The 22,811-nt window shown below is 52.3% G+C and overlaps 11 protein-coding genes across 11 annotated transcripts; 6 read left to right on the top strand and 5 right to left on the bottom strand.

Annotated features, from left to right (window-relative positions):
* Positions 1–53: 53 nt before the first annotated feature.
* On the top strand, positions 54–1,712 carry BD324DRAFT_651721 (cAMP dependent protein kinase regulatory subunit; the record flags this gene model as incomplete). The annotated part of the gene is made up of 5 exons (XM_022018380.1): positions 54–173; positions 235–1,025; positions 1,071–1,158; positions 1,221–1,482; positions 1,546–1,712. 5 exons carry the CDS (start codon positions 54–56, stop codon positions 1,710–1,712), a joined length of 1,428 nt encoding a protein of 475 aa, XP_021870584.1.
* Positions 1,713–1,801: 89 nt separating this feature from the next.
* BD324DRAFT_500086 (P-loop containing nucleoside triphosphate hydrolase protein) lies at positions 1,802–3,160 on the top strand. The gene is made up of 5 exons (XM_022012950.1): positions 1,802–2,234; positions 2,305–2,469; positions 2,555–2,831; positions 2,886–2,945; positions 2,997–3,160. The coding sequence occupies exons 1-5, from the start codon at positions 1,937–1,939 to the stop codon at positions 3,004–3,006; spliced, it is 810 nt and encodes a 269-aa protein (XP_021870583.1). The 5' UTR covers positions 1,802–1,936; the 3' UTR covers positions 3,007–3,160.
* Positions 3,130–5,410, bottom strand: BD324DRAFT_580682 (major facilitator superfamily domain-containing protein; the record flags this gene model as incomplete). Its single annotated transcript, XM_022013453.1, has 11 exons — positions 3,130–3,405; positions 3,460–3,515; positions 3,569–3,684; positions 3,735–3,896; positions 3,945–4,013; positions 4,068–4,165; positions 4,219–4,375; positions 4,433–4,535; positions 4,589–4,709; positions 4,768–5,032; positions 5,103–5,410. The coding sequence occupies 11 exons, from the start codon at positions 5,408–5,410 to the stop codon at positions 3,130–3,132; spliced, it is 1,731 nt and encodes a 576-aa protein (XP_021870582.1).
* An 831-nt stretch (positions 5,411–6,241) lies between these two features.
* On the top strand, positions 6,242–7,388 carry BD324DRAFT_500195 (hypothetical protein). The gene is made up of 2 exons (XM_022012951.1): positions 6,242–7,209; positions 7,249–7,388. Exons 1-2 carry the CDS (start codon positions 6,522–6,524, stop codon positions 7,305–7,307), a joined length of 747 nt encoding a protein of 248 aa, XP_021870581.1. The 5' UTR covers positions 6,242–6,521; the 3' UTR covers positions 7,308–7,388.
* Positions 7,389–7,947: 559 nt separating this feature from the next.
* Positions 7,948–10,902, bottom strand: BD324DRAFT_651717 (hypothetical protein; the record flags this gene model as incomplete). The annotated part of the gene is made up of 5 exons (XM_022018379.1): positions 7,948–8,051; positions 8,110–9,029; positions 9,081–9,134; positions 9,195–10,032; positions 10,089–10,902. The coding sequence occupies 5 exons, from the start codon at positions 10,900–10,902 to the stop codon at positions 7,948–7,950; spliced, it is 2,730 nt and encodes a 909-aa protein (XP_021870580.1).
* A 1,372-nt stretch (positions 10,903–12,274) lies between these two features.
* On the bottom strand, positions 12,275–14,369 carry BD324DRAFT_499443 (hypothetical protein). The gene is made up of 6 exons (XM_022012949.1): positions 13,906–14,369; positions 13,714–13,848; positions 13,316–13,657; positions 12,655–13,257; positions 12,432–12,596; positions 12,275–12,382 (listed from the first exon to the last, which is right to left on the bottom strand). Exons 1-5 carry the CDS (start codon positions 14,149–14,151, stop codon positions 12,465–12,467), a joined length of 1,458 nt encoding a protein of 485 aa, XP_021870579.1. The 5' UTR covers positions 14,152–14,369; the 3' UTR covers positions 12,275–12,382; positions 12,432–12,464.
* On the top strand, positions 13,980–15,302 carry BD324DRAFT_628997 (hypothetical protein). The gene is made up of 3 exons (XM_022016164.1): positions 13,980–14,337; positions 14,395–14,434; positions 14,486–15,302. The coding sequence occupies exons 1-3, from the start codon at positions 14,325–14,327 to the stop codon at positions 15,285–15,287; spliced, it is 855 nt and encodes a 284-aa protein (XP_021870578.1). The 5' UTR covers positions 13,980–14,324; the 3' UTR covers positions 15,288–15,302.
* BD324DRAFT_628994 (nascent polypeptide-associated complex subunit beta) lies at positions 15,303–16,473 on the bottom strand. Its single transcript, XM_022016163.1, has 4 exons — positions 16,315–16,473; positions 16,073–16,191; positions 15,809–15,985; positions 15,303–15,736 (listed from the first exon to the last, which is right to left on the bottom strand). The coding sequence occupies exons 2-4, from the start codon at positions 16,116–16,118 to the stop codon at positions 15,420–15,422; spliced, it is 540 nt and encodes a 179-aa protein (XP_021870577.1). The 5' UTR covers positions 16,119–16,191; positions 16,315–16,473; the 3' UTR covers positions 15,303–15,419.
* Positions 16,474–16,576: 103 nt separating this feature from the next.
* BD324DRAFT_681959 (hypothetical protein) lies at positions 16,577–18,422 on the top strand. Its single transcript, XM_022019133.1, has 4 exons — positions 16,577–17,029; positions 17,078–17,620; positions 17,670–17,828; positions 17,879–18,422. Exons 1-4 carry the CDS (start codon positions 16,726–16,728, stop codon positions 18,298–18,300), a joined length of 1,428 nt encoding a protein of 475 aa, XP_021870576.1. The 5' UTR covers positions 16,577–16,725; the 3' UTR covers positions 18,301–18,422.
* Positions 18,419–20,007, top strand: BD324DRAFT_602249 (hypothetical protein). Its single transcript, XM_022013941.1, has 6 exons — positions 18,419–18,734; positions 18,798–18,906; positions 18,986–19,129; positions 19,203–19,276; positions 19,336–19,487; positions 19,547–20,007. Exons 1-6 carry the CDS (start codon positions 18,673–18,675, stop codon positions 19,894–19,896), a joined length of 891 nt encoding a protein of 296 aa, XP_021870575.1. The 5' UTR covers positions 18,419–18,672; the 3' UTR covers positions 19,897–20,007.
* BD324DRAFT_628987 (hypothetical protein) lies at positions 20,008–20,474 on the bottom strand. Its single transcript, XM_022016162.1, has one exon. The coding sequence runs from the start codon at positions 20,409–20,411 to the stop codon at positions 20,142–20,144; it is 270 nt and encodes an 89-aa protein (XP_021870574.1). The 5' UTR covers positions 20,412–20,474; the 3' UTR covers positions 20,008–20,141.
* Positions 20,475–22,811: the final 2,337 nt, after the last annotated feature.

The following is a 22,811-nucleotide window of genomic DNA, read 5'->3' as shown; positions in this document are numbered from 1 at the left end:
ATACCGACCTACTCCTTTATTCTGGCCATCACCCTCGCGTCCCCCTTCTCATCATGCCGCGACAGTCCTGGCAAGAGATTCTCAGTGATCTCAATCGCGACCTGGCTCGGGATTCTCCTTCTGACGTGCTTCAATGGGGAGCTGATTGGTTCCAAGCTCAGCTCAAGCGTGATGTGAGTACTGGCAGAACGTAGGTATCACCAAGGAACTGACCAGGAGCGATCCTGTTCTCAGCGTATGTCAGCAAACTCGGATAGCCCCATGACTGGAAATCAACGATTCCCACCTACAGGCTTGGGCGGACTCTCTGCCATTCCACCCAACATGCAACATCACCTCTACCCTCACGGAGCTCCTTCTCCATTCTCTGAGCATTTCCCTCAAGATTCTCCTTTCGCACCTCGTCGAGCAACCGAACCAACACCGATCAGTTCTAGGAATGGTGCTCCCATGTTCGCCTCTCCATTCGGAGGAGGTGCTGCCATTCCTCCTGCGGGTGAAATGCCTGTAGGAGCAAATCTTGGTCCTCGATCTTCCATCTCAGCGCCAGATGAACCGCCCATCCCAGCCTATGCGCTTGGTAGGAGAACTTCAGTATCTGCTGAATCCTTGGTCCCCACCAATCGACGGGCATTCTCCGTATCTGCTGGAGGTCTCGAGGTTTTGGCAGAGGACGAAGGACCGGGAGCTACAAGCATGCCTCATTATCCTAAATCCGAAGAGCAGCTTGCCAGGATCAGAAACGCCATCAAACCCAACTTTTTGTTCAGAAACCTGGATGAAGAGCAAGAGGCAGATGTGCTAGGAGCAATGAAAGAGGTCCAAGTGCCTGCGGGCGATTTGGTGATTGAACAAGGTGCTGCTGGAGACTTTTTCTACGTCGTCGAACGTGGAGTTTTGGACGTATACGTCAAGAGGGACGGACAAGTCTTGGATCAGGACAAGGGAGATCATCAGAAGCTGGGCAAAAAGGTCGCAGAGTGCAAGGAGGGCAGCTCGTTTGGCGAATTGGCATTGATGCACAAGTGAGTGAAGTCCCCAGCGGTGCATATTCGCTGATCCGATCCCAGTGCTCCTCGTGCCGCCTCCATCCTATCCCTCACGCCTTGCACGCTCTGGGCACTGGATCGTGTCTCATTCAGGACCATTCTACTTGATGTGAGCTGCAGTCGCCGTTTAGGGCTTCGAAGCTCACACGATCTCTCTCTCTCTCTCTATAGCACACATCACGCAAGAGGAGATTATATGAAATCTTCCTATCAGAAGTCCCCATCTTAGCCACGCTCCAGCCTCAAGAGCGTGCCAAAATCGCGGATGTACTCGAGTCCAGGACATATGCCGATGGAGAGGACGTCATTGTCGCCGGCGAAGCGGGCGAAGAATTCTTCCTCGTGGAATCGGGTGAAGCTGTTGCGTTAAAGAGCGATGAAAGCGGACAACCTCAGGTGGTCAAGCAGTACGGCAAGGGGGACTACTTTGGAGGTGAGTGTTTGTCTGTACTTGTTTTCCTCAAGTCTGGCTGATCTTGTCCCTCTCTTCACTCAGAACTTGCCCTGCTCAACCGACAGGCGCGTGCGGCGACTGTCCGTGCTCAAGGCAAACTCCGCGTCGCTGCTTTGGGTGAACAAGCATTTACTCGACTACTAGGACCCGTCAAGGACATTATGGCTAGGTCTGTGGGAGAAATGTACGGATACACAGCTGCTAGGTAGATGTCTCAGTCGAGCTTTGAACGTTCGAGATTGGTGCTTCTGAGACTGTTTCAGCAAAGCATGAATGAATGATGATGATAATCATGCGTGAGGATGCTCTGCATCCGACCACCGGAAACTCAAAGATGAGATGAGATTCACCGAATTGCATGATGACTTTGTACTTTTGATTCTCCAGCCACCTCAGTCATGAGATAGCACACGTCAAACTCGCCCCTGAGATCATGTACCATCTCCTCAAGGGTCTACATGCCCATCTGACAAGAAAAGATGAGTACTCGGTCGTCATCATCGGCTTGGACAATGTAAGTGTGCTGATCCTGAACTCATTCTTTCAAGGTACTTCTGCTGACGAACCTTGCGCTTCAGGCGGGGAAGACGGTGAGCTCAAGAATGGACCCATTACCACAGTTGCAGCTGAACTTTGCTCTCTTAAGACCATGCTCGAGCGGATCAAGACCATGTACAACGCGACACCCGGTATGCCTCCAGACAAGATAGGTCCAACCGTAGGACAGAACAGTGAGCCATCTACTTTGGACCACACGATATGTCGTTGCGTCCATCGCTGACCCGCTGTGACGCTCTTCAGTTGGCAAGATCTCCCTTCCATCCACTACTCTATCCTTCTTTGATCTTGGTGGGCAGAGGGATATCCGATCCATTTGGCCCAGATACTATGACGAGTGTCATGCCGTTGCTTTCGTGTTGGACGCCTGTGATCAAGCAAGGCTCAACGAAACGTGGGAGGTATTTGGTGAGTCAAGTTTGGGGACTCTGTAAAGATTCTCCTTGTCAAAGAGGTTTGCGGTTGCGGTGCTAACACTCGATTTTCCTCTCAGATGAGGTGCTCAACTCGCCTCGACTACTTAATCTCCCCCTCCTTCTGCTCGCAAACAAACAAGACGCTCCGACCTGTTTGTCAGTCCAGGAAATCAGAGAATCCTTTGACGCCTGGCATCGTGCCAGGACTGATGACGATCTCGACGCTACCGAGGAGGGATCCCCATCGAGGGATGAAATGTCTGGAACAGCAGATCCCGAATCACAGGACAAGAAGAGGAGAGCAGCAGAGCGAATGGCAAGCCTGGACGTCATGGGGGTATCTGCGCTCGAAGGGTAAGTCGGTATCAAACCCAATCGCTCGCGTCACATACTTACTAGAATCATCAGTGACGGCGTCAGAGAGGCTGTCAATTGGCTATACATCCGTGTACAGAATGCGAGACCACTGTGAGCTGTCACTGGCCATGTCAGAGACCAATTCCCATTGACATACAACAGAGGTGACTGACACAATGCTCGATCGGGACCGCTTCAATCAACTCCCGCTGGTTCTCGCGACCGCCTCGATGTATCAAGTCTCTGATAGATGCTAATGCAAGATGTACAACTACTATAAGCCTCCATGTTCAACCTACTTTGCCCTCTCTTCTTCATCCCCTTGACCAGCTCTCACGCCCTCTAATCTTCTCATCTCCGAGATTCTGTCCGCCTCCGATTTCACCTTGGCGTTCTTCCACCTCTTTATTCGCCATCCGGGACCGTACTTGAGGACGACAAGTGGTAAGGGGGTACCACTCAGCGATACACCGGATAAAATGACGAATGTCCAACCTGCGCCGAACCTCGTGTTGATGATTTGCACAACTGATACGGTTACAGCGCCGAGGATGCAGCGGAGTAGGTTGAACTGTGTGGCCGGATTGTCAGCGTGGCTAGTTCAAGCCTTTCTCGTCCATCTCACGGTTGCGGTCGCAGCACCTCCTTGGCCCGGGAACAGATCAAGACCGTAAACAGTGACTGACAACATGATGAGTGATTAATCTGACTGAAGAGACTGGTTGAAGACTAACCGGTTGTCAAGAACCCCAAGCTGATACCGACCAGCGTATTCAGAATGATGGGTACCGCGATCGGAGCCTTGGCTTCAAAGCTCCATCCCAGGCAGATTGTGGAAATGACCAGAAGACTGTGACATGAGTCAGCATGCGAGCACTGACAGCACGGCTCATAACCCACCAGATAGAAGGCGGGAAGAAGACGAATCGAACTCTCTCTAATCGGAATTCTTCTGGCTTTTCACGATGATCTCCCCCGACCCTACGCTTCTCTCGTCGATAGACGACATCCATGATTCTACCCGTGCCGAAGGAGACGAGACCAGCGCAGAGTCCATGTGGACTAAAAAGAACCAAGGTGAGCATCTCGCCAAGACTGCCAGACACTCACAAGTAGCATAGACCGATCACTATCTCACTAACGTGGTAGTTGTCACGCAGCAGAGTAGAGAATATCGTTCTGACACACAGAATGTCAGTTGACAAGTCATCGAGACACACTGCGACAACTCACAGGACAGCATACCACAAAGAATAGAAAATCGATGCGTAGAAAAACATCATGAATAAATCTGGCTCAAATGCCAGCATGAAGGATGCCCATGGTTTGAACTGAGCGTTCATCAGCATTGTCCAATGTTGGACATAGTCGTTCCGCGACTCACGGGAGCTCTTTTAGGTTTCTCTGGGAGGGTCACTTCCACTTCTTCCGTATCTGTTTTCACCTTCGGAGTGTTGTAAATGTCAAGCAATGTACGATTCCACGGCGGTGGTGCGATGGAGCCATTGCCAACCAAAGATCGCAGTGTCTCTCTGAGGAATCTGGAAGCAGGGCTGTCAGAACGACGCGTTGTCCGTCATCTGGGTATCACGACTTACAATGCCACGAGGACATAGGTGACGGCTGAAGTGATAAGCAGGAACCAAAAAATGGATCTCCATCCCAGAGTATATGCCAGCATGCCTCCAAGGAAAGGACCAACTGTATGCGGTGTCACTTTTCGATGATGCCAATTCAGTTGCGGGCCTACTCACTCGATGGACCAAAGTTCGTCCCCAGACTGAAGACCCCGAGAAATTTGCCTCGCTCCTGAGGGACAGCCACGTCCGCAATGACTCCAGTGCCTATGGCAATGACTGCAGATCCGCCAGTCGACTAAATGGGACGTGAACGCGTCAGTCGTCGACAGTCGAGGTCTGGCTTGTGTGCTCACCTGAACAGCTCGCATGAGCATGAGCAGCCAATACGAATCGGTGGGACAGAGGGCGGTACCCATACACCCTCCGATAAAAATGAGCAAGATGATGAGATATACAGGACGTCGACCATAGCTATCAGATGCGGCACCCCAGATGGCAGGTGTGACAGCTTGAAAGACCAGGTACAACGTGACGGTCAAGTTGATCTTTTCGTTCGAGACGTGGAATGCGTCTGCTAGGGACGGAATAGCAGGCACGTAAATGTTGGATCCGATCGGACTGTCGATGGTCATTCAGCTCGTGCCTATATGATGCTGATGGTGTTGATGAAGGACCGCGCTAGACTTACGAGAAGATGCCTGCGAGAGAACTGAGACCTACAATGACCCATTTCTCTCTCGTGGAGAAGATGGAGTACGGAGATCCACTCTGGGTCGGGCGGGTGATACTTGTGTTCAGAGGTGACAGCTGAGTCTTGGCGGCAGGACGATCGTCAAGCTGAGCTAGAGGCTCAAACGTATCGCCTTTGAGAGTCTCCTCCTCGTCAAAGTCCAAATGTTCTTCGCTGATCTCAGCTCGACTGACTTTTTGAAGACCCGTCCGTCTGTCGTGCGCCTCCAATTCCAACCCGGCTCCATCTGCCAGCGACTCTGCCATTATGATGGTAGGTAGAAGAACGTCAATTCGCCCTCTGCGGTCCACAAATACCCCGTGCAGTGGACTCCTATGCACATCGTCCTCGATGGCAGGCGACCCGGTTCACAACTCAAATAGCATAGATCCGTTGAGCCGATCGCAGCCAGTATCAAAGTATATGAAGAGGGTAGTCACGCCGTGGGCCCAACCTCCCCGGCCGTCTCCGCTTTTCACGTAATGAGATCGGTAACATCCGACGAGGAGCATGTGGGGTCAGTTGACGGTGCCGGCCGAGAGACAGAGGGTGCGGCAGACTATGGTCAATCAATTGAAGGGCATGACATGTATATCCAGAGCTCCGATCGACAGATGGCCGTATCAAAGATGGCCAGAATCAGATACACTATCCGTTGGACCAGTACACGCCTTGGCTTCTTTCTTTCTCTTGGAAAAGCTTCCGAGGCGAGAGGCGATGGATTCCGAGATCAGAGCAAGATTATTTGACTTGCTCTCTGTCAGACTGCTTCGTTCCCGGACACCATTTGCCTTGGCAATGGTCTCGGAGTCTTAAGCCGAGACTGCTGTTCTTTTGTTGGCCTCGCTGGCTTCAGCAAAGCCGATTCTCTGACTCGTTCCGCCTGAACTTCTGGGGCAAATCCCTAGAGCTTGTATCACTTTCCGTTTCTTCTCAATGATCGATCTCAGGGATCTTGCTCTCTGAGCTGCATTCATGTTCATTGGTCGGTTCAAGACCGAGCTGATTCTGTCCCCCTCTGTGAACCCGCCTCCAGTCTTGCAAAACAAAGAGCGGGTAACGGCCTGATTGCACATGAATATCTTGCTTGTACTGCTGGATTCTGGGGGCTCTTACCACAAAAGAGGATAGAGGCGAGTAATGTCAGCAGGTCCATATACGTTTGGCCATTTGAGGATAGAGCAACCCGCTTGCTAGGTCCCGGGAACAGATCGCATCGTGTGGCCAAGGTGGACCGGGGCTGCCGGCCGCCACGCCACGCGAATCGGTCAGCGATTTTCTTTACGGCAGCCGAGATACTCGACAACCCAACCGATTGCCCTCGTAGCGTTGCTGTCCCAAATTGCGCCTTGGGCATCCTAGTCCAGATTGAACAACATGACGTCTCCTTTCAACCCATTCATCAACCCATCGACGGGTCTGACACCTGTTCCTGCTGGTTCCTCTCCGTTCCCCCTTCCCAGCTTTCCATCCCCCTTCCCCGTCTTTGGATCTCAACCACTTGGTCAATCACCTCTGGCTCAAAGTGGAGGACTAGGAGCTGGGACCGCAGCTGGAGCTGGACCAAGTACCAATGCGGGACTTGGTCTCGGTCAGACTCCGTTTTTGGGGTCGACGCCTAATGCTGTTCAGACCAACGGTCAATCGCCCTTTCCAGTATTCAATATTCAGCCTGCCGCGGAAAGCACTTCTCCATTCACCTTTATGGCCAACGCGGCCGGGGCTGGAACACCATCTGGTGGCATATTGGCGACTGGTACACCTGGAACTGGACCTGGTGGAGGCTTAAATGTCGCTAGTGGCTCCAGACTCCCTAGTCTGGCTTGGAACAATGCAGCGTCTAGGAGGATGGCACCTCCTGCTAGCTCCACCGGTGCAGGGTCGACGCGAGCAGGTGTAGAAGATATGATGCGAGGATTGGGAGAAGCGGAGAAAATGATGGAAAGGGCCATCGTCGTCGCTACGGAAATACAACGTCTAGAAGGTTCGACCTTTGAGGATAATCAAGGAAAGGAAAAAAGTGAAGGAATGGAATTGGGTCCAAGTGGTCTGCCAAAGCTAGAAGGTGATTCTCCGGTATAGGAATCGATACTTACCCAAACAGAGCTCGTCTTTGAATGTGAATTTTGCGCATACTCCAGCCTTTCATGCGACCAGGACTGACCTCGAGCAGATACTCAACTCTTGACCGCCCTCTTGACCCTATCCAACTCGACACTGATCGGAGGTCTCCCTGTTCCACTATCCGCTGCGACTCCCGATCCACCTCAGACCACCGAAACGGCCGGCATCAGCAGCAGTAACGGCAACGCCCAAGACCAGAATATGTTAGATTCTTCCACAGCGGCGCCTAAGAGAAAGCTTGATCCTACTCTGGCTCAATTGACAGAATGGGCAGAAGCCAGGGCAGCCTTAGAATTCAGTCGTAAAGAAGCCATCAAGCATGCTGGAAAGGCGGTACTTGATGTTCTTCACGGCAGCAGCGGAGCGAAATGAATGGGGAAGGAGATTCGCATTGATGACTCAACCCTACTTTGCACTTTTAGACCATACCAAGACCATGGGCATCGTGAATGCATGTATCGTAAAGGCTATAGGCCATAAGCTATAAGCATGTGTCGTATTTCAAGACTTTGTCGTTGAGTAATTTTCCAAGCAAGTCGCTCATCCATTAAAAGGTCATTGTCCCCGAGGCGTGAGGTAAAAAAAAAAGGCATTTACAATTCGTCCTTCAGTGCTCAGACGGGACTCATCCGCTGTCCCATGTATTTCCGCACCTCGATATATCTTATCCGTCATATGTTCAGCCGGCAAAGCGGATCCTTCGTGATCGCGAACTGTCCGGCATTGGTAGATCGTCGGTGGATTCCTCAAAGTTTGCCTCAGGTCGGTTGGCGAATTCGGCCACTATAGACACGACAATCAGTCACAGAGTCATCTGTCGATCAAAGGGATCACCACTCACTCAGATCCACAGCAGGTGTCTTTGCTCGTAGCCTTCTCCTGTTACTAGTCGATCCAGTCGCAGTGCTGGTGATGCTTGCCGTCTCGGCGCGATCCATCGCACCTTTCAAGCGGAACTCGTCGTAATCTACGAATCTAGCCTTTTTCAACTCGAGAAGCTGGTGTTGGTGCTGCTGATGATGATCAAGATGGGGCAATTGAACAGGCATAGATTGAGGCGGTGTGGGGAAGAGAAACGTGCTCTGAGTGGCTCCGCTTTCCGAGGCGATGGACGGTGTGTAAAAACCTGGAGTCGGAGCTTCTGTGATCATCATAGAAGATTCTCGCTGATCTTTCTCTCCTCCATCCGAGGGCGTGAGAAGGCTCACGGAGGGTCGAGAAGATAGAGAGTCGGTCGTTGGTGACGTGCTGAATTCGTGTTTGACAGGTGTCTCTGGCAAGTCGGAGTGGATGGACTCTGACCTTCCGTCGAGGGACGGCTGAGCGGAACCCGGGGTAATCATCGGATTCTGGTGATCCGCCAACTGCTCTACAGCCAAGGACGAGGGAGGAAGCAGAGGAAGAGGCATAGTTGGAGCAGGCGCGGGAGCAGGCATATTCTCAAGATGGAGACTCGATCGACGTGAAGTCATAGATGCCAAACTAGTAGATCGATTGGCGAGTTGTCGCACGCGTTGAGCTTGTCTATAGGCTGAAGGGTCGATACCCTCGGTCCCTGACGAATCGGGATCTCGTTCGTCCATGATTTCCTCCTTTTCGTTTCCAGCCAGTAGGTGGCGATTCTTCATCATGGGCGATTGTCCATTGTTGGATGAGCCACGGAGACCTTTGCGAAGCATGTCGAGTTCTAATGCCAAATCCACACGGGATCCCTGAGAGAGAGCATGCTGAATTTGGGGTCCAAAGCCTAGAGACTCGGCACTTGAGAAGGAAGTCAGCGTACCGCCAAAATTATTGTCAAATGCAATTCACCGGATGATCGTTGCATATTTCTTGATCTGTTTGATCCATTCCAACAGGGCGTCTCTAAGAAGCACGATCAGCACCCTTTGCTCGCGGAGCTCGCCATCAGCTGTCTGCACGCACCTGTTGGGCATGTCGCACAACCACTCTTCATCCTCCCATGTTACTCTCATGACCCATTTCCTGACCTTATCCGACGAGTCCTTCTTGTTCTCCCCGTCGCTCGTGACATCCCAAACACCTGCCATCGTCTGTTGGCTGATGCTTCTACGTTCGACTTCAGAGGGGTCTGTGGATTGAGCCCAGGATTGAACCTTGACCAATTGACCCGACTTTGCACGTGTAATTGTGGAGAAGAGATGTAAATGGGCGATGGTGCGAGCGCCAGAGCCTGCTCTGGAGCTTGAGCTTGAACCTTGCGCGGGGTCTTCTAACCGGAAAGACCTCAAAACAAGCTGGTGACTCTGCCAGATTGCTTTCTTCCCTTGAGATCCAGAGCTTGAGCCCGTGCCAGGTCTCAGACTCGTTCGGGATCTCGAGCTCGCCAGACCACCAAGACGTCGCATGACCATGGAGGATAGGATTGTCGTACTCTCCACTGATGATGGAGAGGTAGGGAAAGATGGCAAGAGGAAATGGACGAGCTGAAGAGTCGGAACCGGTTTTGGCATCTCCTCTTCAGATGAAGAGCCCTGAGCAGCGACTGAGCCCTCTCGTTCCTCGGCCAGGAAAGAATCAGAGGAGGATTCGATCGCCTTTGATCCTGTCTGTATGAGAGATTTTACTGCAGTGGTAGATTCGCCACTTGACGGACGCGGCATGTTCGAGACCAGTGCAGATGGGTGAGTGATAGATCCGCTTGTTGCGAGTGGCGATAGTCCAGGCTGGACAGAGCTTCGGGACTTGTTACCCAATGAGCTCTGGGGAGGAGTGACGCCTGGGACCGATTCTTGTCGAGACGCTTGGAACAGCGAGTCAGCTCCTCCTCGCTCAAGCGTCAACACAACCTACACTCACACATTGTATTCTGTTCCGTGAATTTGCTCGGCGCAGATACACCAGGAGGCAACCTAGAGGGAACGGATACGATGCTCGCTCTGTGCGATTCCTTCCTACTGCTCATACTGCTGTTGCTATTGCCACTGCCACCTCCTCCAAAGAGCTTTGCAAACATTTTCTTCTTCGTCTTGTCCTTTTTATCTGAACCCGTACCACCAGTCATAGAACTCATCATGCTAGCTCCATCATCGAATGGCATTGCATGGGCTCTCGAACTTGCCGTGTCAACGCGATTCAATTGGTTGAGAGGCGCCTCGAGTTCGTCCATGGACAGGATCTTGGCATCTCCGATACCTTTATTATATCCTTCGTTGGCGGCTTTGGCTCTCGCGGCACTGAGAAACGTGCCCTTGCGACGACCACTAGTTTCTCGATCGTCGGAGCCAGATTTCGATTGAGTCCCAGAACGAGATTTCCCCTTGACGTTCTCGACGGCGCGCATCTCTCCGCCAGCAGTGGTGTACCAACCACTGTCTGGAATGTCGATCTCACCAATGTTTTCCAACAAGTCTTCATTGGACCCGAATTGGACCTCTTCCTCTAGACCGAGGGCGGGACCAGAAGTCATGGTGGCTGCTCGAGCAGAGAATCGTCCACGAGAAGAAGACATGACGCTCGACGAAGGTGTTCGACGATGAGACGGTCCACCGTCGGTGATGGATGAAGATGAAGTGAACGTGAGGGCGGGTGCAGAGGTCGAAGAGGTCTCCTGAGAGGCGATAGAGGATCCTTCGGCTGCGGCAAGGTGGGGAGAGTTAACCGAGATGGACATATCGAGACGGGTGGAGATGAGACGAGTGGGTGGAATGAGATTCGCAAGCTCGTGTTGATGAGTGTGAACGAGGCGGGCTGCGATGAGATTTCCGAGTGATATGTATAGATTTGATTTGATTCGATTCAGAGGGGCGAGAAGTAGAGGAAGCGACCACCAGTGAGCGCCTCAAATCGTTGGCTTCTCGATCAATTGGAAAGACAGCGTTACGTGTACTCGTCTGTTGACCCGTCCTAATGACGAATTGGACGTGTTGACGTTGACGTTGATCTGCAGAGATCTCCCACTGAGTCTGTCTGTCTCTAAAAGCGATTGGGAGTTTTCGCTCGTCGTCCAAAGGTCAGCAGGTTTGTCGGAATGTTGAGAGTCCTTCGCTGTCTCGTCCTCCTCTTTCGTCCCTGGCCAGCCAAATTCCGTGTTTTCTCACGACTCTCCAAGTGTCTTCCCCTGTCCAACCTTGAAGCCTCGATGTCGTATCAGGAACCGAAGACACTGACACTGACACCACCACGAAGACCACCGCCGCCGCCGTCGCCGTCGCCGGTCAAGGTCAACTGACTAGTCAGAGAGAGTTTATGATTTTTTATTTTTTATTTCCTTGGCCCCGCCTGTCGATGCCGCGTAACGAGACAGCGCCGCACAGGCTGACAGTTATCGCAGAGGAGGAGGAGGAGGTGGGAGGTGGGATGTGTGATTGGGTCAGTGATATTGTTATTTGTTGTTGTTCAATTGCAACGATGATCACAAGGTCCTCTACCACCTCAGTCCCACTCTCACGTTTTCTCAAATATCCCCCCCTTTTACCTCGTGAGAGATCCGGTATCTATCCAGTCTGTTCGTATCCGCTCTCCGCCATGATGGCCCCCTCGCCCTGAAATCAAGGAAATGTCATCATGTTCCCCCCCCTCCTTCCGAGCCCCTTGGCCTTTCTTTTCTCTTCCGAGTCAGAATCATCCCCCCTTCTCGGTTGTATGTGTCCTCCTCCCCCCTAACCCCCCCCCCCCCCCCCCAACTTGTTCCTTGTGATACATCTTCATTAGGGGGGCCATGACCATCCGCTTCCTTCTTCTTTTCTACCCGACACACACATTACACACTGTCTGTGCGGACAGAGGCACGCCCTAGTCTCGTGTGAAAAGGTCCCCCCCTCACTCAGTGCCGCGGCTCTCTCTTGTAATGAACTTTGAATTGAACGACGCAAGCCACGTCCACTTCCGCTCCAACTGGACATTATTGGCCGCAGAGAGACACCTGCACATCCTCTGAGAGTGAGGTGATAGGCACTAGAGAGAGAGACAAAATCCCGGGACCTGTAATTTTCTGAAATTGAGGATCCAAAAAAAATTGATGTGGTGGGAAGAGTGCGGATAATATGAGAGCGAGACACACACGCATCTCATGAGGTCCGGAACACATATTGCAATACACCCCTTATCCGCCCGCATTGCATCTTGGCCAGACTCCTCTCTCTCTCCCTCCCCTGGATTTCCTCAGCTTCCGCATCGTCGATTGTGCTGTGTGTACCGCACCACAGCAAATGCGAGGGAGGTGTCTCGCCCACCTCACCATCCTACCCTGACCACCTTTCGACCTACACCGGCTGTCCAACCCTTGATTGTTTCATACCATCCGCCATTGGCTTTGACGGCATCCAAGAATGCCTGTAGACCTCCGCCTACGCCAAAGTAGAGCACCTGCACGAGGAGCATAAGAGAGATATACTCGACATGTAGGAGGATGGAAATCACTTGCCTTGGCTCCAACGAGGATGACCGCGCTTGATTGTTCGCGTAGTGGTAATAAATCCCACCTGTCGCGTACGCTCAAGTCAGCTATGCTGTCCGCCAACTCGACAGCGGTGTGTTGCTTATCACCATGTTCTTCTCGTGATGCAGTGCCGGTCGACCCGATTCTCAAGACGTCCATCAGATCATCGACTGAATCTTCCGAATAGATGGTCTCGGAAGTCAAAATGAGATCAAACCGCTGTTGAGGGGCACTCTTGAGATTCTCGACGAGCCCTGACCATGCTCCGTAATCAAATAAGAGATCCACATGACACTTCTGAAGCAGCATCTTGAAGCCTTGCTTAAGCTCTGGCGAGATGACCAACTCGCCAGAGGCATCGAGATCAGGTAAGACTTGCTCCACGTCCTCGACTTGTTCCGCTGGCAAGAGCGAGTCTGGAGGGATATGGGGTAATGCCGCGAGCAACAGATTGGGCAGCGTTACGAGGGATAAGACGGACAGATTGTAGTCTTGTAGTCTGAAAGTTGTTCGAGAGCTCGAGCTGCCAGGCGTCGACAAGATCCTTCCCAAAAGAAACGATGTCGGGAGTGATGTCCCACAGCCGACCTTGAAGGAGTTTCCGCTCAGCCAAATACCATAAAACGTGCTTCATGCCCAGACTTACCTCTAGGATTGAACTTCCTCTGATCCAGTCCGCTATGTCCTTCACCTCGCTCAACACCTCTACCAAGTCAACACCTCCTTCCCAAGTCTTTAGGCCACCCTCGTAAAAGCCAGGGATGAGATCCGAGTGAACATCGATGACTCCTTCGCCTTGGTTCTCACCTCCAGCCTCGGGCGGCAGGTCAGATTCCGTTGATGCTCCATTCACGGGGTCAGAATGGGGTGCAGTATTATGTTCGCTGGCAAGCTGAAACCTAGCGTCGAAAAGATCTCTCCGAAGCAGGGATCGACTACCAGGTATCGCAATGGGCGAATACGAAATCTTATCCGGTAGACGGTCCAGCTATGATAGCCGAGCACAGCGAGTGAGCTGCAAGCTACAGCAAAAAAATCACTCACAAGCTGATCTAACGAGACCGTATGGCATGGCATCACAGCCCGAGGTCTGCTAGGTCCTGCCTCTACATTGATCGGACAGCCATCTAAGAAGGAGGAGGCAGTACCGCCGAATTCGTTATCGACTTCTGCTTCATCCTTCGAGCGAGTGGGTATCAGCCGCGACTCTCGCTCGAGGACGTAGTTCACACTCACTAGCTCGAAGTTGAACTTGAACATGCTGCCGTACGTCCAGGCTTTTCCGCAGAACTCGTCAAGTGTTCTGTACAACGCATCCTGTACCCGAGTTTTGGACTTTTTCTTTTCCAAAAATGTTGAATGAAGATAAAAACAGTGGCACAACGGACGGAAATGACAGCTTAACAGAACACCTAAATCGATTGGGAGGATGATGATCATGCCAGCTACCTCTGTCGCCTGAGTGGTCATTGATCTTTGCATGCTATTCCCCACTGATTGTTTCCCCACACAGACTGGGCTTATGCAACTGTAGACACCAAAGTCCGGGATCACGGCACCAGGTCATTGCGTTACGTAATATGTGTGGTCTCTCTGCTCTAATTTTTGACGACCGCTAGAACACTTGAGTTGAAGACAGCACAATACAGTGCAACATGCCGCATAAGCGTGAGTACGGACTGCAATGAGTTTCCAGGAGGATGGATACTGATTTAGAGGGAAAAGGAGCCAAGAGGTCCGTCAGGGAAGCCGAAGTCGCCAAGAAGTAAGGTTCAATCCATGTCATCCGTCCCCCCGCTGATCCCTTCCAATCTAGAGGTTTCAATCTTGCGCCAAAGTCATCTTCGGCCGTGGATGATGCACCAAAGTCGGCCAGCAGAATACTCAATTCGTGGGCTGTACAGAGCTCCTTCCGCGCTTCGGGGCGGAAGACGTCTGAAGATACGGGCGAGAGAAAGGGCAAGAAACGAAAGGTGACCGATGGCAAGACGGACGAGGCGAGGACAACGAAATCGCAGAAACCTATCAAAGCCTCAAAGTCGAACCAAAATCCTGGAGACGACTCCAACAAGGTCAACATGGCTGGTCCGTCTGTCCCGAGAATTATGCCTCATGAAACGCTTGGAGATTATAATCGACGGGTGGAGTCTCTGCTCAGACCTGGAGTCAGTAAAGCCATCAAGGCTGCCCAGCAACGGCAAGGAAAAGCAGCGAAGGGATCCAAAGGCAAGGAGAAGGAGGGAGACCATCCCACTATGCAGGCCCGAGGCGGTGAAGTGGAGGAAAAGGACAACGCGGCGGGGCCGGGGCAGAAACAACGCAAGAGAAAGCAGGAATTCGACGTTGCACCTGTTCGCAAACGAGTCAATGACATTGCCCAAGCTCCTCCCACGCTTTTGCATCTGAAGAAGGGTCCTGATAGACCATCATCCGTTTGGGGCGCGAAAGGATTAGGGAAAAGTGGCTTGAGCGCTGGGCAGGAGAGGATCTTGGCAGAGGAGAGGGAACGGGTGGTGAAGCGTTATAGGGAGATGAAGGCACAAAGAGAGGCAGCGAAAGATTCCGCAGGCGAGGTGCGCTCGTACAAAGCAGGTGCAACAGACAGGCTGTCAGATTGACCATAGAGATGCAGTATACATGGTGATCTCTTGTCTCAAGACCCGACTTTGTAGAGCCCGTGTCCCGTCCAGAATGGCATTCCTCAAAAAAAGATCGAGAGAGAGAGAGAGTAGGCAGTGTTTTTTTCTTGCCTACTCCAAGTCTTCAAGATCGGCAGCTGCCTTTTTCTCTCCCTCCTCTTCAAAGTTCTCCACCAAGTCTGGGATCTCGTCGTCATCTCCAACTTCGCCTTCCTTCTTCTCTCCGGCCCCGGCACCTGCACCTCCAGCAGCAGCAGCGGCAGCAGCTTGTCTCGCAGTCATGGACTGGTAAGACTCAGCCAGACGTCTGAGACTGGCAAGCGAGTCGGGTCCAAGCTGGTTCAAAATGCCAGGAACAAGTTCCGTCAATTCTTTTGTCTGACCGGATCCTGTTATGGCGAGTGTGTTGGCAGGCAAGGCGGCTTGGACTAAAAAGAAGTTAAAGAGAAAGGAAAAAGTGTCAGCTGGGTGCGAAGAGACTCTAACACAAAGTGGCTCACCCCTTGGAGCGTTGAAGTGCAACACGTTTCCATCCTCCTTGAACATGTTGACTTCCTCGACTCCAGTGATAGGTTGCACACCGAGCTTCTTCAAAGCAGCTTGAAGTTTACGGTCATCTCCTTGGGTAGAAGTAACAGACTTCTTGACCTGCTTTCGTCGAGGCGTTCCCTTTCCACCTGATAGAGGGCAGCATCAGTTAAAATGTATACGGAACAGCGTAGACGACCACACGGAATGCCGCATTTCTATACCCTGCGACTCACCAATTCGGACTTGAGCTTGGAGCTTGGCGAGCTTTTCCTTGTCCATCTTGAGAGTCTGAAATGAGCGATGCGAGGAAGGTGTGAAAGGAGTAGAGGGGAGAGTTGTCAGAAGAGCTCAGCTGTACGTGTCGAACAACCAGTTACACGAAATTCCAGAGTACGGGTCGAAATTGATATGACAAAAGGAGGGGGGAACATCATGGTCAGCTCGAAAACGGCCCCAGTGAGAGGAAGTCACTCACCTATGTGCTGTTTAGCTCCTGCTATGTGGGATCCAGTTGACAGTTCCTGGTTAGATGAGAGAGTGATCCAAAAGTTGTTGAAGCTGTATCCCTCTCCTTCCTTGGCTGTGGAGGTCGGGTCTTCGCTAATGCCTCGTGTCGGGGGTGGGCTTTTCGGCGATATAAATGGCTTATGATCGGGATTATATCCAATGTGGCACTCCGAGACGCGAGTGACTTTTCACCAGCGGGTGGCTCACAATTATTTAGTGCTTGCTTCCTTCTTTCAACATTGGATCAATCCCGTCTTCTGAAATCACCGACAACGAGGGATCAGGCGATTGGGTTTGGCCTCCCCTGTTCGTTGGATGATCTTAGCCGGTGAAGCTGCAGCGAGGTGATCCGTGCGTTTCTCTGAACGACGAAATCACCATGTTTGTGCATCCTTCGACCTCCCACTTTTCACGTACCTATCATCATATACCCAACCCAATCCATACGACCTCTCGTAAAAATCTGGACAAGGAAAATGCAGCTTCTGGTCTACCATCCAAGACTCCAAGCAGGGCCGGACTATTAGGCAAGGCACCCGGCACGAGTATTCGCGTCGGTCTCGGTCCAAAAATTGGAACGGCTGGAGGAGCCAAAGACGGCAATGCTCTCGGCGGGGGCGGCGCAGGCGGTGGTCAACAGGCTGAGAAGGGTGAAAAGGGTAAAGGGGATGCGCATGATATAGGTCAGTCTCAAAAGGAGTATTTATTGTCATTCATTGACGTCTGATCAGAACCAAAAAGATTGTTCGCCTCCACCACCAAGCAAGCGTTAACCAACGCTGCCCCGACTCAATCCAAATCGCACAAAACGCCAGGACCACGTCGACAGGTTCAGACATTTGCGTCGCTCCGTACGCCTGCTCCATCTGCTGCTCAGATCCCAAACTTTGTCTCACCCACGCACCATCTGTCAAACTTGCAACTGTCGACAACTCGTACGAAACTCAACGCACCAAAATCCCATTCTTCCAAACAGTCTCCTGGTCCAACGCCTTTGCCCTCTAGCAAGTCACGACAGAGCATCAAACCCGGACAGCCATCCCCTGGACCTACGCCCCTGCCTTCAGCGGCGCGTACTCGACGAAGATCTCGTCAGTCTCTGACCCCGTCGCAACCCGAGTTCCAAACACCAAATCCTAGATGGGAAGAAGAGCACAGTCTGGGCAGCATCACTGAGGGACCGGAGGCCGTTGATCTCGGAGGTATCAATGAGGTAGAGGAGCTAGATGAGGAGATGGATGATGAGCCTGAATACATGCCTCCGTCTGTTCAAGGTGCGGCAAACGACACGACTTGACCGTGTTGACGCTGACATCCACTCAGAGTTGCCCTGGGAACCGCCATTTGAAATGCCAGATCAGGCGAGCTTGGCGAAACTTGCAAGTGTACCTCCACTCTGGCAGCCAGGCGGGCCTTCGGAATCGGTCCAAGACCCAGATCTCGAGCCGTCATGTGAAGAGACTACAGCCGTCCGTCTTTGTGGTGAGTGAACACCTCGCAATCATGACATCAAACTGATCACGCTTGGCAAGATGAGGAAATGCTGGAAGAGCCCGAATTCAGACGATTGGCGGCGAAACCCAGCGTCATGCCCGTGCCTCGTCCTATCGCGCCGCCCGGTGCGAAGTCCAGTCGAGCTCGTCTGCCTGTCGGCAGAGGGCCTCTTGCGCAGACAGCACTCGCACGGAAGCTTCCTGGAGCCCAATCATCCACCACGTTCCCCAGACAAACCCCTTTCCAGCGACCCATAGCTCGACCGCTCGCCGCATCGGGTCCAAAAGCTGTCTCTCGCATGTCCAGTCAGACGAATTTGGCACGTCCGGCGACGATCAAGGAGAGAAACGTCACGGTACCGGAAGGTCCTGCGTTCAATGATTTGGAAATGCCGCTCCTGACAGAGGATCTTTGGTTGCAAGAAGATTTTGCGTTCGACCTTGGCCCTGAGTCTCTGTGAGCAAGGGCTCAAGTATGAGCTGGGTGATCTGTCCTGTAGTCTTCAGTATAGTGTAAAACGATTTGAACATCCCCTGTCATTTGTAGCTTGTGATCATATTCAATGCATGTTGTGTATCCTTGCTTGTGTGACCCGGTGTCTGATCGCAAGATCTTCCTGATCGATGACGTCTTTTTTTTGGGGAACGGGACCTCGGTGATCAGCTCGGGTTCAACGAAATAATCAGTCGCGTATATAGAAGTGTCGGTCCTTTCATCCCTTTGGGGCCCGCCCGTCTTCGTGTCTCCTTGCAGCGACAGACCACTAGAGCAGTCAACGCTCGCTGTTCTTCTTCTGCTGAATTCAGTCGCAGCTGCTGTTTTCTTGATCACTATGACATTCCTCGGCTTACATCCGGGAACAGTATCCCGTCTTGGCGGAGTTGTGGGATTTGCGTGAGTTGCTTCATTTGTGAGGAGCCTTAGAGAAGAGAACTCATACTTGGCCGTCGCACACAGATTCGGCTTTCAAGCACTGTTCGCCGCTCATGCCATTCCGAACAAGACCGAGAAGTATTTTGACCTTGCTGGGTCACTCGGTTTCATCACCACGGCCCTGTTCTCATTTGTGAGTTGAAATAAGAAGAAAAAAACACCCATCATCTTACAAGGTCGAACGCTCTACTGATGACGTTGGTGCCTGACAGTATTACCCCACGGTTCGGACTGCCTATTCTGCCGGAAGACTCTCATTGGCGACTTTCCACCCTAGATCTCATCACCCTCGACAGATTCTGATCACTGCTTTGTATCTGCTTTGGGCCGGAAGACTCGGTTCGTTCCTCTTCCAAGTGAGTGCCATTCTCGCAGACTCCAGAACGAGCATACGCTGATACGTCCTACCCTCTGTCTCGTTTCTCGTAGAGGATCAAAAAGAGTGGTAAGGATAGTCGGTTTGACGAGATCAAGCAGAGTCCCGCTGCCTTTTCTGGCGCATGGCAAGTCGATCGAATGACAAGTCATCAAAGCCTGCTTGCTGACTTGGTCATGATCGTAGGCTCGGTCAAGCCGCATGGGTCTCCGCAGTGACTTTACCAGCTATCCTCGTCAACTTGCTTCCTGCCGCACAACCCGCTTTGGGAATCCGAGACTTGATCGGTGCCGGTATTTGGATGAGCGGCATTGGGTTCGAGATCATTGCGGATCGACGTGAGTTGGAATCAAAAAGCATCGCATGAGTTTTTGAGTGACCATATCCTCCCCAATAGAGAAATCAGCTTGGAGACAAGACAAGAACGACAAGAAACACGATGAGCAATTCATCAGTTCCGGTTTGTGGTCACTTTCCAGACATCCAAATTACGTCGGCGAAGCTTTCCTGCAAGCTGGACCTCCCCTCATGGCCTTGACGGTCTTGCCACCTACGCCGGGTCGATACCTTGTCTGGGTATCACCCATCTTCACTTATCTCTTGTTGAGGTATGGATCTGGTGTACCGCCCTTGGAGAAGAGTGGAGAGAAGAAGTGGGGTAAGGACCCTGCTTATAGAAAGTATGTCGAGGATACGTCCGTCATGTTCCCTTGGCCAGGTGGTCTAGGCAAAGGCAAGGCGGCGTAGATTAAAGATGAGACGGACCAGAAGATAGAGAGGGAGCTGAACGTCGCACCGTGTGCACGTCATACAGGATCACGGCCGTCTTTTGTGATTACGCTTTTTCCAACTCAAACGTATCGTCGTGCATCGTAAGATCATCAAATCGTGACAATTACTCTAACGAGGCCTGTGAATCGTTCTCTCTATCGAAAGCGGGATCGCCTGTAATACCAACTGACCCCTCGAGTCTGATACCCGTGGGCACACCCTCAAGCCCCCCTACTCATCGTATTACCGCCAGCATCGGTAATCCATTTGAACCATCCCGAACCGCCTGGACCCGCCTGAGACCCCGCATGTTCCTCAACTCCACCTTCCGGTCTCGTTCCGAAATCAGCCTCATGAGCTTGTGACAGAGTATCAAAACCCTGAAGACGAGGTGGGGGCGGCATGTCGGACCAACCACCCGGTACTTTGAGTGGAGTTTGATGTCGGATCGCCGGACCAGGTGATTGTCTGGCATTGGCATTCAGTGTCATCCAAGGTGCCAGATCGTACACAAACAGGGCAGACACTCACCGCTCTTGACCTGCATGACCATGCGCAGATGGGCCACTGCTCTTAGATCGACTTTCTGACGGCGCCGTGTAAACAGTCGCGGCGGCGGTAGAGACCGGTCTTCCAGGCGCTGGTGAAGCAACTGGCTGAAATCAGATCAGCACATCTGCTCCTCGGCCGAGTATAATCGTTCAGCTCACCTCGGCGGATCGTTTCCGGATCAAGTCTGCTAATCGCCCATTGCCCGAGATCACCGTCTCTCGCTCGTCAGAATAATGACTGACTTCTGACATGCCCGTCCTAGATTTGCCTCGAGGTTTTGGCGATGGGCTCCCGGGTTCATCAAATACCGCGTATCCTTTTCGTCGAGGTGAACGGGGTGACCCTGGGGTCCGCGAGGGACCTCTAGCCCCGTGTGGGGATTTCTGACCAGACGGCATCAAACCTCCTTCCAAATGGCTGCCACGACGTTGCCTCTCGTGATGCATCGGCATCGGTTCCATAAGGGCTGGTGGAGATTTCGACGGACCTGTAACGGTGTATGCGATGGGATTCACAGCTTTAGGATCGTATCCGTAATTGGCTAGAATATCCATGATATTAGGTACGTTGTGGTGGTTATCCACGGTGGATGGGTATGCACTTTCTGGTGACAGGTCATTGACTCCCGGTGAAATGACACCTGACTCGTTCCTACCGACTCCAGGCGTTGAACGAGCATACTGGGACAGCAGATCAGGATACTCCGCATAAGCCGAATACTCTGGTGGTAAAATGATGCGTCCATCTGGACCATATTTGATCTGCTTTCGTGGAAGCGGTGGCAATATGTGCCCAGAATCGCTGATGGGCTGAGCGATGGGGAAGTTGACAGGTGAAATGGCGTTGCGCAGGACGGGCGAACCAGTGCTGAAACCCCAGCACATCAGTTTCATGCTGACATTCTTCGAAGGATCGGAAACTTACTCAAAGACACTGTCAGGGGACATGAGACCCCGTCTGATGTCGTGAGCTCTTTCAGCGTAGATGGCCATATTCATCTCCCCCATATCTTGCCCGTCGCCATAAATCGTCTGAGCGAGAGTCTTTCGATCGCCCGAGTTCATGTAGCCGGACGAACGAGATAGATGAAACGGCGGAGGGCTCCCGTACATGGCAGTCTGGACGTGTCGCAGACCGCTCGGTCGTGACGGCGTATACTCGGATTTCGAGCGTTGCAGACTTCCCTCTGGAGGAGGAAGAGTGCTGGCCGGGCTTGGATTGTATAGTATCAGAGGTCCATCACGATCTTGCGAATCCAGAGAGACGTATTGCAATCCGTGGGGTGAGGTCGATGCTCCACCGAATCCATTCGCAGATACAGCACTTCGGTACGGGTTATCCGGTGAAAGATGGCCATAAGGTCCATGACCATCCTCAGAATAGCCCCGCTCGACACTGTGACCACTTGTTCTCCTTGGACTGGGCGAGTCCTTACCACCTGCCCATCTAGATGGCGTGATGGCAGCGATACCTCCGGATATTCGACCTATCAGACCTTGATCAACTTGACCTTGAGGTGTGGTATAATTGGAATGCACAGATAAGCTGCGATGATGATTCGACAGTAGATCAGACTTCTCGTCCGGCGTCTTAGCTCCTGGTGAGGAGGCATCGTATTCGCTAGTCTTGAGAATGGACCGTCTGCTGCTCAGCGGAGTAGAGGGAGCTATTCTGGTGTATCGATCCCGCTGTCTTTTCTTGGCTTTTGGATTGACGAGTCCAATCAGCCACGAACCAAAGCCGACGGGTCGGGTGCGAGTTATCAGCTGATTTCTTCTCGACTTCCGCCAGAGGTAATACAGGACTCCAGCGATAATGGCAATAATGGCCAAAAGAGGCACGACAATGGCCGGTACCAATGGTGCAAAATCACTGTTGGCGGCGAGCTTCGCCGGACTACAGGAAGCGCAAGCTGAAGTCGAAGAAGAGTTGGAAGCGAACGTCGGCATGCTGGAAATGTAAGCGGAGTTAGGAAGAGAAGTCAAGTATTTGGCTGGTAGAGGGCTGTACGTGATCGTGTCCAATCGGCTAGTGGTATGCTTCGACGAAGAAGAGGAGGATGATCCAGTCAAAGTCGTCGACATGCCTGTGGATGCCAATAGCTCAGTGATCTCCGTATCTGTCACCGTCACAGTCATTTGAGGCGAAACGATGAGGGTCGGGAGCGGGGCAGTGAGGGGCGAGGGCGATGGGTTGACTAGGGCATGCGCCAAGGTCGCAGGGTTTGGACTGGCAGCGGGCATCGGCGAGGCAGCTGCCGACGGCGAAGAGTCATCGAGCTCAGGAACTGCGCTGGGAGGAGTAGACTGCTGCCATGATTCTGGAGATCCATCATCCGC

This window comes from Kockovaella imperatae (genome assembly GCF_002102565.1).
Source record: "Kockovaella imperatae strain NRRL Y-17943 chromosome Unknown BD324scaffold_8, whole genome shotgun sequence".
NCBI classification, from domain to species: Eukaryota; Fungi; Basidiomycota; class Tremellomycetes; order Tremellales; family Cuniculitremaceae; genus Kockovaella; species Kockovaella imperatae.
Note: the sequence above shows the minus strand (reverse complement) of the source record. Positions and strands in the feature narration are given on the sequence as shown.

Bases quoted from the DNA above. Each gene is read 5' to 3' on its own strand.
- BD324DRAFT_500086 (XM_022012950.1), top strand. From the start codon at position 1,937: ATGTACCATCTCCTCAAGGGTCTACATGCCCATCTGACAAGAAAAGAT. The intron at 2,235-2,304 runs GTGAGCCATCTA...GACGCTCTTCAG, and splicing joins TCCAACCGTAGGACAGAACA to TTGGCAAGATCTCCCTTCCA. The intron at 2,832-2,885 runs GTAAGTCGGTAT...TAGAATCATCAG, and splicing joins GGGGTATCTGCGCTCGAAGG to TGACGGCGTCAGAGAGGCTG.
- BD324DRAFT_500195 (XM_022012951.1), top strand. From the start codon at position 6,522: ATGACGTCTCCTTTCAACCCATTCATCAACCCATCGACGGGTCTGACA. The intron at 7,210-7,248 runs GTGATTCTCCGG...TTACCCAAACAG, and splicing joins TGGTCTGCCAAAGCTAGAAG to AGCTCGTCTTTGAATGTGAA.
- BD324DRAFT_499443 (XM_022012949.1), bottom strand. From the start codon at position 14,151: ATGCAAAGATCAATGACCACTCAGGCGACAGAGGTAGCTGGCATGATC. The intron at 13,849-13,905 runs GTGAGTGTGAAC...ACTCGCTCGAAG, and splicing joins TCAAGTTCAACTTCGAGCTA to GATGAAGCAGAAGTCGATAA. The intron at 13,258-13,315 runs GTAAGTCTGGGC...AACTCCTTCAAG, and splicing joins GAGGAAGTTCAATCCTAGAG to GTCGGCTGTGGGACATCACT.
- BD324DRAFT_628997 (XM_022016164.1), top strand. The intron at 14,435-14,485 runs GTAAGGTTCAAT...CTTCCAATCTAG, and splicing joins GAAGCCGAAGTCGCCAAGAA to AGGTTTCAATCTTGCGCCAA.
- BD324DRAFT_628994 (XM_022016163.1), bottom strand. From the start codon at position 16,118: ATGGACAAGGAAAAGCTCGCCAAGCTCCAAGCTCAAGTCCGAATTG. The intron at 15,986-16,072 runs GTGAGTCGCAGG...GCCCTCTATCAG, and splicing joins CCAAGCTCAAGTCCGAATTG to GTGGAAAGGGAACGCCTCGA. The intron at 15,737-15,808 runs GTGAGCCACTTT...ACTTCTTTTTAG, and splicing joins GCACTTCAACGCTCCAAGGG to TCCAAGCCGCCTTGCCTGCC.
- BD324DRAFT_681959 (XM_022019133.1), top strand. From the start codon at position 16,726: ATGTTTGTGCATCCTTCGACCTCCCACTTTTCACGTACCTATCATCAT. The intron at 17,030-17,077 runs GTCAGTCTCAAA...ACGTCTGATCAG, and splicing joins AGGGGATGCGCATGATATAG to AACCAAAAAGATTGTTCGCC. The intron at 17,621-17,669 runs GTGCGGCAAACG...ACATCCACTCAG, and splicing joins CATGCCTCCGTCTGTTCAAG to AGTTGCCCTGGGAACCGCCA.
- BD324DRAFT_602249 (XM_022013941.1), top strand. From the start codon at position 18,673: ATGACATTCCTCGGCTTACATCCGGGAACAGTATCCCGTCTTGGCGGA. The intron at 18,735-18,797 runs GTGAGTTGCTTC...CGTCGCACACAG, and splicing joins GGCGGAGTTGTGGGATTTGC to ATTCGGCTTTCAAGCACTGT. The intron at 18,907-18,985 runs GTGAGTTGAAAT...GGTGCCTGACAG, and splicing joins CCACGGCCCTGTTCTCATTT to TATTACCCCACGGTTCGGAC.
- BD324DRAFT_628987 (XM_022016162.1), bottom strand. From the start codon at position 20,411: ATGACACTGAATGCCAATGCCAGACAATCACCTGGTCCGGCGATCCGA.